Here is a 13,871-nt window from a genome sequence, read left to right on the forward strand (position 1 = left end):
TAAATATCTCTCCAGAAACTTGTATTATCCTCCTTAGCAGTATAGAAAAATATCCACATGTGCATAATATTTTAGAGCTTCTTTGTAGCATATGTTAATCTCCGAGACTAAAAAATCTCTTGGTCCCGGTCTTATTTTTAATAGGATAGTAAACTAAGAGGATACACAAGGATTATTCTAATCTCACCCTGGAGCTCCCTCCAGCATGACTGCCTATCTGGGTGCTATTATTTAACTGTCTTCTCCAGCTCTCTAGAAAAGATGTGCTTATCTTGATTTAACAAGTAATGATAGGAAAAGCAAAAGACTGAGATGTCAAGCTTTAAAAAGAATGGATTAACTAATTGAGTGAAAAAAATATTAGGGTAGAGCTAAACACCCCTTTGGGGTGCTGTTCCCCTCGCATCCTTTCTGCCCCTGGGAACGTTTGTGCGGGGGGGGGTGTTAAACACAGCCCACTCCTCCTCCTCCAAAGCAAATGCAGTGGTGTGCCTGAGGTGAGCTGCTCTCTTCTTGCAGCTCGATGCTGTGGCAGGGATTTCTGTGCACGGAGCCTCTATGGCTCTTCATGTACTCCTCAAGCCTCTTGAGGGCTGGAATCTTAGATAGGGAGAATGCATGTGCCAGGCAGAAAAGGGGCTTATTTCTGCTGACACGTGTCTGCAGGTGATGGGAGACCAGTGGCTACCTGGAGGTGACAACGCCCTAGTATGTGTGTGCCAAACTGATCCTTGGGGCACTACAGCTGCTCTCCTACCTCTCATCATTCCACCATGGCAATGAAGGTGTGTGAGCGTGATGTTGACCTCAGGTAGTGTTGGAGCCAAAGCAAAGACACAGTCCCTTCCCTCAACCCTTCTCCACAGGTGAGGAAAGAGCTTTCCTCCCTTGGGTGAGAGAGGCAGCCAGGTTGAGCCAAGCCAGGACGCAAGCACAAGTTTTACCTGCCTGTATAGCTCACTGGATATTTCTCTCCTTTTCACACTGCAAATAGCTTCCTTTTGCTGTGATAATCTAGTTTTGGATGTGTTTTTAGACTGTTTCCAGAAGGCATCACAGAATTTTCCAAGCAGAGGAATCACTGCTGTCAACAGCTTAGTAATAGTCATGCACGTTTTCTCCTTTTTTCTCCTCCCTCTTCACCCCGCCTCCCCTCTCCCGAGAATGAAATTTGTAAAACCTTATGCACTGCTCAGAATCCAAACAGACATTTGGTTAGTTAAAAACATATTTCTCTTTATTCGGAAGTTTTCTATCCACAGATAAAAGGCAGCCGATACATTGCATAGTATACCTTCTATTTTTTTTAGTATGCTTATTATTCAGTACATTGAGAAGGAATGATTACTGGCTCTAACTTCCCACAACAAACAGTGAAGTTAATGGAATAATAAATTAAAGTAGTAGTAGTCCATATTATGTATAAAATAAATGTTAATACATACACATATGATATGAATGATTGATTCAGTTTCCCTCCTCCTCAGGAGCTCAGTGTCTCATCAGAGTGGTTGCATGAGCTGAGTTTTTATTAAAATGCATCAGCACTCTGAAGCTGCAAAACAAAAAAGCCACGCAGGTTTGTTAAGTGAATGAGAACGCTGTCAAGAAATGATGCTAGGGAGAATGAGAATGCTTTTGTCCCGTCCCTATGAGGGTAACCGTGCCTGTTGTTGCTGCTGCATGGAGGAAGGCTTCACACTTGACCCGTGGCTGGTCTTGGCTCTAAGGCACTTGGAAAGGAGAGCCATCAGGCCTTACTTAGTGTGTTGTTTATCTCTGGGCTGTCCTTGCAGCAGGCTTGTCATCCTATAAATGCTCATTGCTGGATATTTATGGTGGTAGTGCACAAGCAGCTTGTAGTGGTCTTTAGGATACCGCTGTAAGGGAGCTCTCTCCTGTCAGTGTGCGTTGGTTTTTTGTTGACCTGAACTCTTGTGGGTTCCCATCAGTGCTTTCTGGCTGACCGCTGTCCCCAGGCAGCCATGGGATGTGTGCCCAGCCAGGGTTTCCCAAGTGGGCCAGTCCTTTTGTGGGCTGAATGTCAGCAAACTGCAGGCTGCCACCTGCACTCATCGATTTCAGAAAGTGCCAGATCTAGCAGGGGAGGGAGCTATCAAACAGGGTCAGTCCAGCAACGCTGGAGAAACAAACCTAGCAGGGTGGCAAGAGACCTCCATCCACAACTGGGGGTGGGAACAGAGAGCTGGAGTCCATGGAAGGTAAGGATCCAAGAGTCTTTACCACAACACAGATGCTGATCCATACATAGTACAATGATAAAAGTCAACCACATTCTGAATTACAGGGGTGTAATTCCATCCCAAGGATCTGGTGACAACAGAAAGCACCTGAGCTCTGCTGCCCTGGTTTGACAACCGTATACACCTGGATGCAATTATAACCCTGTTGTATGGCTCAGCTGCCTGGCACTTTTTTCCTCCCTATGTATTAAACATTGAGGTAGAAGTTTCAACTGGCATTAAAACACATGGAAGAAAATGAACACAATCTTAGTGGGCTAGTAGTCCAATGACCTTCCAATTTAAAAAAAAAAAAATCATAAAGTGGCTATAAAACAAGTAATTGAAGTAACAGAAGCAAAATAATTCTAAAAATATCATACAAATAGTATTAAAAAGTACAGTAATGAGTTGCAAGACACTTGCTTGATCTACTGGCTTAAAATAAATGAACCAGAGACATTTTGTTTTTAAATTCTCCCTCTGCAACCCAATGGCAGAAGCAGAAGTTTGTGGTATCAGATACATTCTGGTATCCAAGAGTACATTATGAATTCCTAAAGGTATTAACCGTTTTGAACAATGATCTAAATATAGGTCATTTGTTCTAGTTGGCTTCAATGGAACATTGCTTTTCTTTCCTATTAAAAATACATGTTTAAGTATGTGTATATACATACGTGTCTATTGCAAAAAAAAAAAAAAAAATGCATTCCTTCTTAAGTTTATAAGGAAGCTGAAAATAATATAGCAGTAATAATAAACTTTACAAGGAGACCTAAATGATTTACTGTTCATATGATACTTAAATACAAGGAGCACAAATCAGCAACATAGTATTTTTGTGCACTTTACAACCCCTGTAATACTAAAACAAGTTTATATTAATACCTAAATGAAAATAGTTAAACTACTGCTGTAGGGGCTGCTGTTAGTTACCTCTACTGTACTCAAAACCACTGAGTAAACAAGCTCCAAATTTCAGTTAAAAGAACTTGGTTAGCTTGAATTTCATCCTATTGATTTAATTATTGGCAGGAATGTGCAAATACATTCAGTGTAAGAGAGCTGTTAAAGCCAAAGGGAAAAAAAAAATTCTTATATTCTTACAGCTATTTTACAAGAAATACTAGATGTTCCAGCTTTAACACTACATTTTTAAATCAGGGAAAAAAATCCATGAGTAAGGAAGACAGATACTGTTTACGAGTCTTCAAGGAGAACATTTCACTGACATTAAAGGCAACTTTGCAGACTCACTTGAAATGTATCAATTTGTAATCTACACATTTACAGGGGATGCTCTGCTCCGAAAGCTGTTTCCCAATCTGTGCCAAAGCATGTGAGGCTGCGTGGAATACTTCTGATGATAGACCTCCAGGCTCTGTTTCTCCATAATTGATTTAGTTATTAGTTATGCAGGCAGAGAAGAGATCCCTGAGGCTTGGTAAAACAGTATTCAGTTACTAAAAGCCACCCTTTGTGAATTAATGTCATCCTACCAGTTCTTTCTGCTCATTATTCCTCCAAGTCTTGTTTTCCTGGACACCAGCTGTCACAGAGGAAGTCTCCAGCCTTTTCTTCTCCTGCCTCCCTGGCTGGCTGAAGTTGCACCAGCACGGTCTGGAGTGTCTCCTTCACCACCTGGATCTCCCTCTGCAGAGACTGTGCAAGCTTTATTAAGGAATAAATCGATAGGTGATTGGCAGCCCCTTTTCTCTTTCCAAGTTATTAAATAAATTGTTGTTCCGTTGCTCACACCAGATGGTCATGGCTATCTAATTGTAGCTTCAAATTCTTCCAAATTGTTCGGATTAAATATTAATACATTTCTCTCACTTGCTTTTAAAAAAAAAAAAAATCCAGGAAAAGTTCTCAAGTAGCATTATTTAGCACTCAAAAAAAAAAAAAAAAAAAAAAAAAAAAAAAAAACAGAAAGAAAAGAGGGGATAGGGGATATTGCTCCGATGCTGTTCTCATGGGAAGGAGGGAGATGAAGAAATTGTATTGTGGATGCAGCAGACCTAGCCCCTGGTTTTCCGCTGGATGGTGATTTTTTGAGCACCAGACATAGGGTGGCTCAGACCCAACAGCAACAGGAGTGGTCTGAGACATAAGAAAATTGACCAGAGCTAGTGTGGAGTTGGTGAGCTAGGCACTGTGTGCCAGGACAAGGGAGGGAAGTAGGGGGGTCTAGGCAAGGTGGCAAAATTAATCCTCTCTACTGTAAAGCAGAGAAAGTGTTTATGCCCTACTTATTTTCCATTGTCTAGTTCAGGTTTCCTGCCAGGCACTTAGAATGGCTAATGTCTTTGCCTCTTACGAGGTGCTGACCTTCCCCTTCCCTCTTTCCCCAGCTCCAAAATGACAGGGGGAAGGAATTGGGGATGGTAACCAACCTGTGAATGGGTGCAGCAGTGAGCAGACACCAGCAGGTAGGACCAGAGATACGTAGAGACAGGAGGCAGTAGCAACAGCTGAGACATGCACAAGATTTCAGGTGGCTGGTCTTCCTGGGGCAGTAGAGCTTTCTGTTTTGTTCACTAGTCTCTCCTGGGAATAAACACAGCTTGTACTATCAATAGATCACCCTTTCTGCAGATAAACTTACTCTTATGTCAGTGAGACTATCCACCTCTGAATCTAAGTACAAGGGCTGGACATAGCACACTAAGACAAACAACTTTATCCCCTCTCCCCTAGCTTACACAATGCAGAGAGCAAATCAAGAGGGAGCCAAATCAGAGAGAGAAACCAAGAACCAAGTCTATGTGAACAAAACTTAAGGCCCATCTTCAACCACGCTGAGAACAGCATTCCTTCCTGTACAGATACAGCTACAGGGCAAAGACCCCAAAAGGGGTTCAAGGGAAAGAGAAATAAGTTCATCCCTAGCAGTAAGTCACCATCAGGATTTCTGAGAAAACCAGAATGTGCTTCTTCATGGGAAATGAAACAGGTTGACATTGAAACAACTCGCTTTCAAAACCACACTGCACAGGGAGAATAATGCACAAGGACAGGCTTTATCCTTTACACAGCCCATCCATTATGAAATGTTGTTTTACCCGACCCTGATGTCAATGCAATGTCAAGAGAAAAAAGACACCCTCAGGTTATGCGACTGCAAAAAGTGAGCTTCTACTTTTGAAAAATTGTGACTACAGTGAACCAGAGGAAAGCCACACAAAACACTGCTTTTCCAGGCAGTCACAGTTATGCCTTTGAGAAGCCTTTTGGCTGCTTCTGATTCTGCTGTCACTTCCTCCAAAATTCATCTTTATGCGTTTATGTAACATTTGCTATGATGTTTTACTTTTAATTCATTCACCAGGAGTACTCATGCATACTTTCAATTTCTGGACAGCTCTAATGTAAAGGGATTCTGTCCCTGACTACTCAGTATCAGCACTAATGACTAATCAGTAACAGCAGCACACGCTCAACTTCTCCTATCCTAGGATCTCAAAGCACTGTACAAGGACAAATTAATTATGCCTTACAGCTTCTCTGAGGTAAGAAACATTATTATTCTCTTATAAGTGGTCCTGGACTGTCCACAACTCTGCAATTTAATCAAGAGACTCTGTTGAAAACCTGACTGTGAAAAGAGAAATTCTTCAGTTTATGAACACCATGAAGCCTCTGAAATTTAATTACTTCTGATGCGCAGTCTCTGACTACATGCTGTTATTTGTAATATCCCAAGAGATGACAAAATTCTTTTCAGGTATTAAAAAAAATGCAAAATTGAAACATTTCACTGCCAGTGGATCAGAAATCTTGAAGCATGAAGGAAAAGGAAGGAGACAAGGAAAGAAACTCTTAACCAACAGAAAGACAGAGCAACAAGAAAGATGACTGTGTAGTCTTACCTACAGTGAGTTTCAGTAAACTCACGAATAATACCACAGTCAGGTGTAGACCTGCAACTGTCAAACAAACCTTTATGGCTAGGCAAAATACATGACATAAGGCTGAGAATGGAATCTCTATCTGTATACAGACGTTACGTCTGGATGACCGGCTTTATCCATTTTAAAAACAAAAAAAAATTTAAATGTGTATGGGTCCACATGCAAATGTTGAGCCAGTATCAAAGGCCAGAGCCAAACCAAGTTTCAACAAGGAATGTTTTCTGGTTCTGCTATCTTCCAGTAAAAAAAAAAAAAAGGCAAAATCTCTCTGATGTCTAACAAGCAGTAAGTTAAAGTAATTGGAAACAGCGTCACACAAACCCAATCCATTTTCTGCAACAATGGTGCAACACAAACATACTCTTATTTGAAGCTTTTCACCTGTTTGACTTCCTCTGTCTTTAAAAAGTCTTGAGGAAGATCGGTCAGTATTTGGAGCATGTCTGGCACAGGACTGATTTAACGGACTGGAGCATCCTTCATATGAGGAGAGGCTGAGAGAGCTGGGACTGTTCAACCTGGAGAAGAGAAGGCTCGGGGGAACTTATTGATGTGTATAAATACCTGAAAGGCAGTAATACAGAAGAGGGAGCCAGACTCCTCTTCTCAATGGTAAGAAGCAACAGGCACAAATTTAAAAATAGGAAATTCTATCTGAACACAAGAAAGCATTTCTTTACTGTGAGGGTGGTCAGCTACTCACATAGTAGCATAAATAGCATAAAAGTTGTGGAGTCTCCATCCTTGGAGATATTCAAAACCTTACTTGACATGATCCTGGACAACCAGCTCTAGGTGTCCCTGCTTGAGCAAGCAGATTGGACCAGATTACCTCCACAGGTCCCTTCCGACCTAAATGACTGTGATCCTACACAGCATGTGCCAAAAGACCTGCAAAGGGGTAAGTCATTTCAGTGTTTAATTGGAAAGACCCATGTTTCAGACTGAAGGCAAAGATGCACACGGGTGGAAAAGCACTGACCTACCTCACGGCACGACCAAGAAAGGTGGAACCACATTCTCTCAATGTGACACACACTGGGAAGGAACCACCACCCTGTCACCCAAAATTAAAATCAAAGAGGACACCATTGCTAATTCTTACTCTTGTGGGATCCCAAAATTTCCTACAGGTGAGGTACAGTCAGGGCCTGAACTCTACTCTCCTGATTCTGTGGAAAACCTACACTAGTGTAAAGCAAGAGGTACATGAAAGCCTACCATATCATAAACGTGAAGGATTAGCAATGTGACCTGCAATGCTTAATAAATGTTTAGGCACAAAATTCTGTTTTCAAAACAACTTTAAAATGTCCATTTTATGGCATGGGGGGGAGGATTGTATGCTTTTAAAATAATAGTATAGCCAGGTTTTCTTCCAACAAAAGCATTTGCACCAGGAGGAACTATTACATGCATTCAAATTGTCTATCAAAACGCAACTGCTAATTAAGAACAAAAATGACTGTGAAATTGCAATATAGGCTCCATTTAATTTTACTGGGAATTCCAGGCCTTTACTGTCAGGAAAGTAACACCTCTCATCAGTTCTGCAGACACCAGAATGAGTCACCTCTCCTCCTTTGGTTTTTCCAATTAATGATGTGGACTGTTTTCATACACTTTCCAATGATTAACTTTAATTGAACGTTTTGTGGGTTTATTTGGTTATACCACACTGAAGTTAGCAAATATGTCATAGTGCTCCAGATGAGCTCTTCTCCACACTCCCCCATTGTTTGATGCTTTTTATACAAAAGTACAGTTTAATATTTACTGTGGAAAGCTTCAATATTAAATGAGAATCCCAAGTGGGTCTGTGCAAATACTCAGGACCAAGAAATATCACTGGATTTCTCCTTTGTTCAGGTTGTGCTGACAATTACAACTAGCAGCACAGTTGATTTAAGTGTTCTGTGCCATCAAAATGTAGAATGAAAAACAGTGACATCTGGGATTTTTCTTCTAATACAAACTTAATTATTAATCAAAGCTATGACACACACTAAACATTGGCAAATGGCTCAAGAGCATCAGGAATTTATTTTTCTCAGTGGGGTCTTTAAAAGTATTCTAATAATAAGACAACAGTACTAATCTACATATGTGCAGCCCCCAGTCAGATTTTTGACCTAACACAGTTTGTAGGATTTATATATAAGACAGTTTTTAGGGGGGTGAGGAGAAGGGCAAAAATAACCAAAAACCAGGAGTTTGAAAACATAGCCTGCCTTCATTACAATTTCAGATCTTTAAAGATGCTACTCACAGAGTGCTACAGATTTTTAACGAAGACTGCATAATTGCCCAACATTTACGATAAAAAGTAATTTCATTTAAAATCAAATGAACTACAGTGCAAACAGTATCTCCATCTATTAATAATTGGTTCTTCTACTGAGGCTAATTATTGGCACCAGTCTCAGTCCTGGTTCCTGCAATACAGACTAGTTACCTATAAGCAAAAGTTTACTTTATAGGCACTGGGCAGTTTTTAATTGAAAACAAAGAAACAAAAAAACTATCTACAGGTCTGTAGCACTGTAGTAGTTATTCTCATTCCTTTTTTGAAGCACAGCACAGTGATTACATGTACCAGATGGTAACATTTTATGCACATTGATCTGGACTACCTCTGAAATAGCAACTGAATGTTAATGAGTGGTAGCTGAACTGCTGAAGTGCTTCTCTCTATGTCCCTATGTTTTAAACATGGTTTCTTATTGTGTAACTGATGGTCTTGCTAGGAGGACCGGGATATCACAGGGTGTGCATTTCTGCATTTAGATAATGTGAACTGAATTTCACCGATAGGGGAAATCAGATCTGTATCAGACAACTGTGGCTAGGAATGAGATTAATCTACAACTCTCCTCAACTTCTAGTGATTAGATCTTTATCTTTGCAGCTTTCTCATCCAGTTTCAGCAGCTACAAAGAAACATACATGGTCCATAGAAAATACAACTAAATACTATTATACATGCAGTGTGTTTTCTTCAGGAATCAAAAAATCTTTCTTTCAGTTTTTTGCACCTTGCATAGCAAATAATAACTATGATAGGACCTGTCTTAGTGAACAGGTCTGAATATGAACTTAAGTCTACTGCAAAGATGGGAACAGAACCCATAAATCCAAGCCTCAGTGTTTTTCTACTAGAGTTAATGTGTAAAGTTCATTTGAGAGCAAACATACCTATGGGAGGAAGGACTCTGCACATATGCAAGACACATACGTGCACGTAGTTCTGAAAAGAATGGAGTCGAGGGAACTAAAACTGCAACTAAGCATGTATGCTGCAAATATGATCTACAGAATATTGCAGACTGTCCTGTGGCAAATACAAGAAAATATTTTTTTTTGTACATTGAAATGCTTAGAAAAGATTTGAAGTAGTGACAAATTAGTGACACTTTTTTTTTTTTTTTCCTTAAAGCTTTTCATGCCAATAACTTTAAAGAAATCGGGTTTCTAGAAAACAAACTTTGGAATAGTTGGCAATAGATGCCTAATTACCTAAAACAAGGTAGTAGTTCCACGTGCTCTATTGATTCTTGTTTCTAGTTTTGCGCTACAGCTCTCTACACTCTTTCCTGGAGGACTGTACACTTCTGTTTGGGAGAAACCGAATCCTTCTTGGTTTCATTATCACCTCAGCTCACCTTCAGGTGCCTGCTAATCTCTCCAAACCTGAATGCATTCATCTTTCTTCCTTATCTGCTTGTCTACTATCTCTTTTCCATTACAAACTAATGAACTAAGTACTCTCATCTTCTTTAGTCTCATTGGTTCTTATTCTCTTTTCCCTTTCTTAGAAGAATAAAATCTCTTGTGTGTAGTATTTTTTTTTGTTCGTTTGTTTTGTTTGTTTGTTTTTTATGAAAATCATAAATGAAAAAATACTCTGTGCTCTTAAATTTTGAAAAATTTCCACAGATGAAGGCCCAACAAATGCCTCTGTAAAGGTTAAGCAATCTTCAATCAGATACTGAATGACAGATGAAGCACAGAAAGAGATAAGAGTGCTTTATAAGACATCTCATCTGGTCACTTGCACTGGAGTGTCAGAGGCAGATTAGATTGCATAGGATACCATATGATGCCTCTGATGGTCATTTTTTTTCAAAAGGTAAAGAAAGCCAAATTACATGTGACAGTATACACTGTCTGAGTCAATGATGTAGCATTTAATTTAACTAAATCATGCTGAGAAATGCATGTGTGTCGATGCTTAATTTTGGTGCACTAGTTATTCACTTTTGTGTGCATTACCAACAAAAGGACTGTAACAGTAGAATAAAAGTGTTTCAGTGCCTAATTTCACTTTACAAAGAACTAACTATATTGTGCTGAAATCAATTAAGGCTGGATCAGACCACAGTGCAAATGCACTGTAGGTAAACTTGCTACAACAAATACTCCCACTTCAGCAAGACAATCAATTCTTCTTGTCTTAATATATTTAATCTACCTTAAGAACTAGTACTCTATGTGAATCTGAAAGGCAAATATTTCACATACATACTTACTTAGATATATATCTACAGATACATCAAAAAGGATATGAATAACTCCTTCATCAACTCTGCAGACTGAAGTTTGCAGTTGGTCTTCCAGATGCACCAATTTCTCACTTATTGCTTCACATTTTTCATCCAACTCTGTGGAAAATATGAAGAACTCCTAAAGGAAGTTGAAAAAGAAAATAAAGCATGTTTGCTGATGATTATACATTTCTACATATTTCCATCAAATTAAGGGCAAAATAAAATATTAGTGATGGGATATGATATTTTGCAGTGCTAAGATATTGCCTGAAACCAAATTCCGGTTAAAGAGATAAAAAGTTGTTACTATATAATAATTTGGTGATTTATATGGAATGGAATGTGCTTGTGGTCGCAGTCTATTTCCCAGCAGAAAAAAAGTCATGATCTCACTTTCAGCAGAGGATTAAAGGGGTGTGAAGACTGAACTGCTCTCCCTCTCCCCTGTTGTCTCACCACAGCAGGGGAGGGAAAACTCATGCTGACTACACCATTTAGGTTCCTAAATTTCAAGTTGTTTTTGTAAATATGATTTACACATTTAGGCCATTTCAACATTTCAAGAAGCATCATTTTTAGCATCTCACATAAATACAAAAACGCACTTGCCTTTTGAAGAAAAATCTGGCTAGAATACTCGGGGACTGTTCAACTGATCAGAGAAAACACATCGAAGTCTTACAGAATACAACATGAAACTACACTTTGTTACTATGTTATGGTGAAATAAGTATAAATTTTCAAAAATAATGGTTGTCTACCTAGACCTTTATATAGGCAAAGGCTTTTTCTATTTTAAATCAAGTATTCTAAACCCATTACAAAGGCTGTTCCTATAGATTTGCTTGCTGTCAGATATACTGCAGAAGGGTAATTTGTATCTTTTATATTTTGTATTGACTTCCTCTTTGAGAAATGACTCAAATAAACAGCATAACTGAGTGGGGAAAAAAATCAACCAATTTGTGCAGCACTGAGATTAGCCTTTCACCCTCCAAGGCATCATAGTGCTGTCTACAGTGAAATACAGGGGACATCTGTAAAGAAAAGATTATGGTGTCAGGATGAAGTTTGGCTGGAGCTACATTGAAAAAAACAGATCATTCATCAGCTGGAATACAGACAACTGAATTTTCTCTAGACCTAGAGTATGTACTCATCTACAGCCTGCTACATATGTGTCCATATACAAATATCAGAAAATTTTTGCTCCTTTGAAGAAGTATTGGAGTCCTTTGCACTGATCCATAATATCATGCATCGGTGGTTGTTTGAGCGAAATCAAGTCTTCAGTCAATGAAATTGTGCCAAAAACTGTTGGAATGCTGCCCATTGGGAAAATCTGATTTTTGGTAAACACATTTACCAGACCTCAAGTTTGTGCTACCCTTAGTGTTTGCGTCACGCAGTGCGTACGTAGAGTCAAATGTCAGAAGAGGTCTGCTTGCTGGTACATCCTCTGTTACAGCACAGAGCTTTGACCTTTTGCCTTCCTATGTCTTCTGCCAGACACAGCTATTCAACAGATCGTATGGGTATGCAACAAGCTCAAAGCCTGGACAAGTGAGCTGGAAACAGGTTATGTTGCAAATGCCCACAGCTTAGAGGCAGAGAAGCACAACGTGAGAACCAGCCAGCTGAGTCCCTGGCTCTGTACGTGATACCTGAGCAGCCAAATTCAGAGTTATCGAGTATCAGAATCTACAACAGAATTCAACAGAGTTTATAGGTGTAAAATTGACCCATTGTTTTCAAAATAAGAACAAGGTAGGAGAACATGCACATTCTCCCTACATCGACTAGGAATGTCCTTGTCTCTAGACTGAGGATGAAAGATGAGGAACAAGTCTTCCATCCAGCTGTTCAATCGTTACTCAATAAAACAGCAGGACTCCATATGCTTCTAGGGAGTGGGATAACCCAGGCAATTTATATCAACAGAAAGCTTTTCATGAATCACTCTATGACACTGACACACATGCAAGAACAGATGACAGTTGTCTAAAAGAACTTAGGTCTCATGCTAGGAAGAAGAGAATCAGTAAATTGTAAGTAAAACTTGCCTGTTCTGAAAGAACATCTAAAGTGATGGCCATTCTGGAGAAAGCTCAACTTCTGAACACTTTTCCATGGCAGTTCGTTACCCATGGAAAATCAGATCTTCACTTAATCATCATCTCAAAGGCAAGAAAAACAGGACAAAAAACATGCAGTGCCACCCCATCATCAGTTAATTTAGGAATTTATATTTAGGAAGAACAGCTTTTATTAACACACAAGCTCTTCAGGACTGCTCTGACAGACAAAAGCCACAAACAAAGTTTTCAAATCAGACTCTTCCTACAGCTTGTGTACTTAGGCAAAATGAGTTAGTCCTGTACAGATCCCGAAGAAGTGGTATCTTATAGAAACTTGTAAAAAGCAGGCTTTAGCTCTTGTAACATCAATATATTGTATACTTTTGTCTGATCCACTTACTGCTTTTATCAAGGGGATATTGTTGACAGTAGGACAGTGTATCCAGAGAACTGGTTAACAAACTAGCACTGCTACTGGTGGCTGTAAGAGATCTATTTCTTACACTTTAAAATGGCCCTGTTTCCCAGCTAGTAGATGCAAACACAAGGAGTTCACTGAGCAGCTAATCCAAATGATAAGTGCACTGTCTGCATTTGTTTAGACCTGCTGTAAACATCCACAGTGGAAATTTTTCCCTAATCAGTGCCAGTGAGCATACAGGGCAAATCGGATCTCCTAGACCTACCCCTTCTCTGCACTTCAGATGGGATGAGAGATGCTGACAAGGGACAGTGCTTAGAGGCATGGTTGGCAAAGAAGGCTCCAAGTTGCAAGTATGGCCTAGTTCTAAGGTGGTCAGGCCCTTAAAACTCAAGATAGAATATAATTACAGCCTCAAATTCACATTGAAATTCACCAGTAAATGTGTGCAGCTACCTAATCTGATTTCACATTTGACATTTTCTTTTCCTTTTAAAATAAAACTTTACAGTCAAGTAAAGAAAGGTCCCAGGAATGACAGAAGGAAGCCATGATCCAGCCCTCAAGCCCCTGGGACTTCAGGTGAATGCTAATTCTGTATCAAAGGCATCTCACAGTGCTTTGCATCAGTACTCACCCATATTTGGGGCTTCCACCCTGCTGCA

At 39.6% G+C, this 13,871-nt stretch overlaps 1 protein-coding gene across 1 annotated transcript in view; it reads right to left on the reverse strand.

Annotated features, from left to right (window-relative positions):
• Positions 1–1,239: 1,239 nt before the first annotated feature.
• The window catches only part of DISC1 (DISC1 scaffold protein), a 200,590-nt gene continuing 187,958 nt past the window's right edge, over positions 1,240–13,871 (reverse strand). Inside the window, 4 exon segments of the mRNA XM_032183944.1 lie at positions 1,240–1,555; positions 3,746–3,811; positions 3,813–3,910; positions 10,726–10,843. Coding sequence (XP_032039835.1) covers positions 1,532–1,555; positions 3,746–3,811; positions 3,813–3,910; positions 10,726–10,843 — 306 coding nt within the window. The 3' untranslated portion in view covers positions 1,240–1,531.

This window comes from Aythya fuligula, chromosome 3 (assembly GCF_009819795.1).
Source record: "Aythya fuligula isolate bAytFul2 chromosome 3, bAytFul2.pri, whole genome shotgun sequence".
Lineage (NCBI taxonomy): Eukaryota > Metazoa > Chordata > Aves > Anseriformes > Anatidae > Aythya > Aythya fuligula.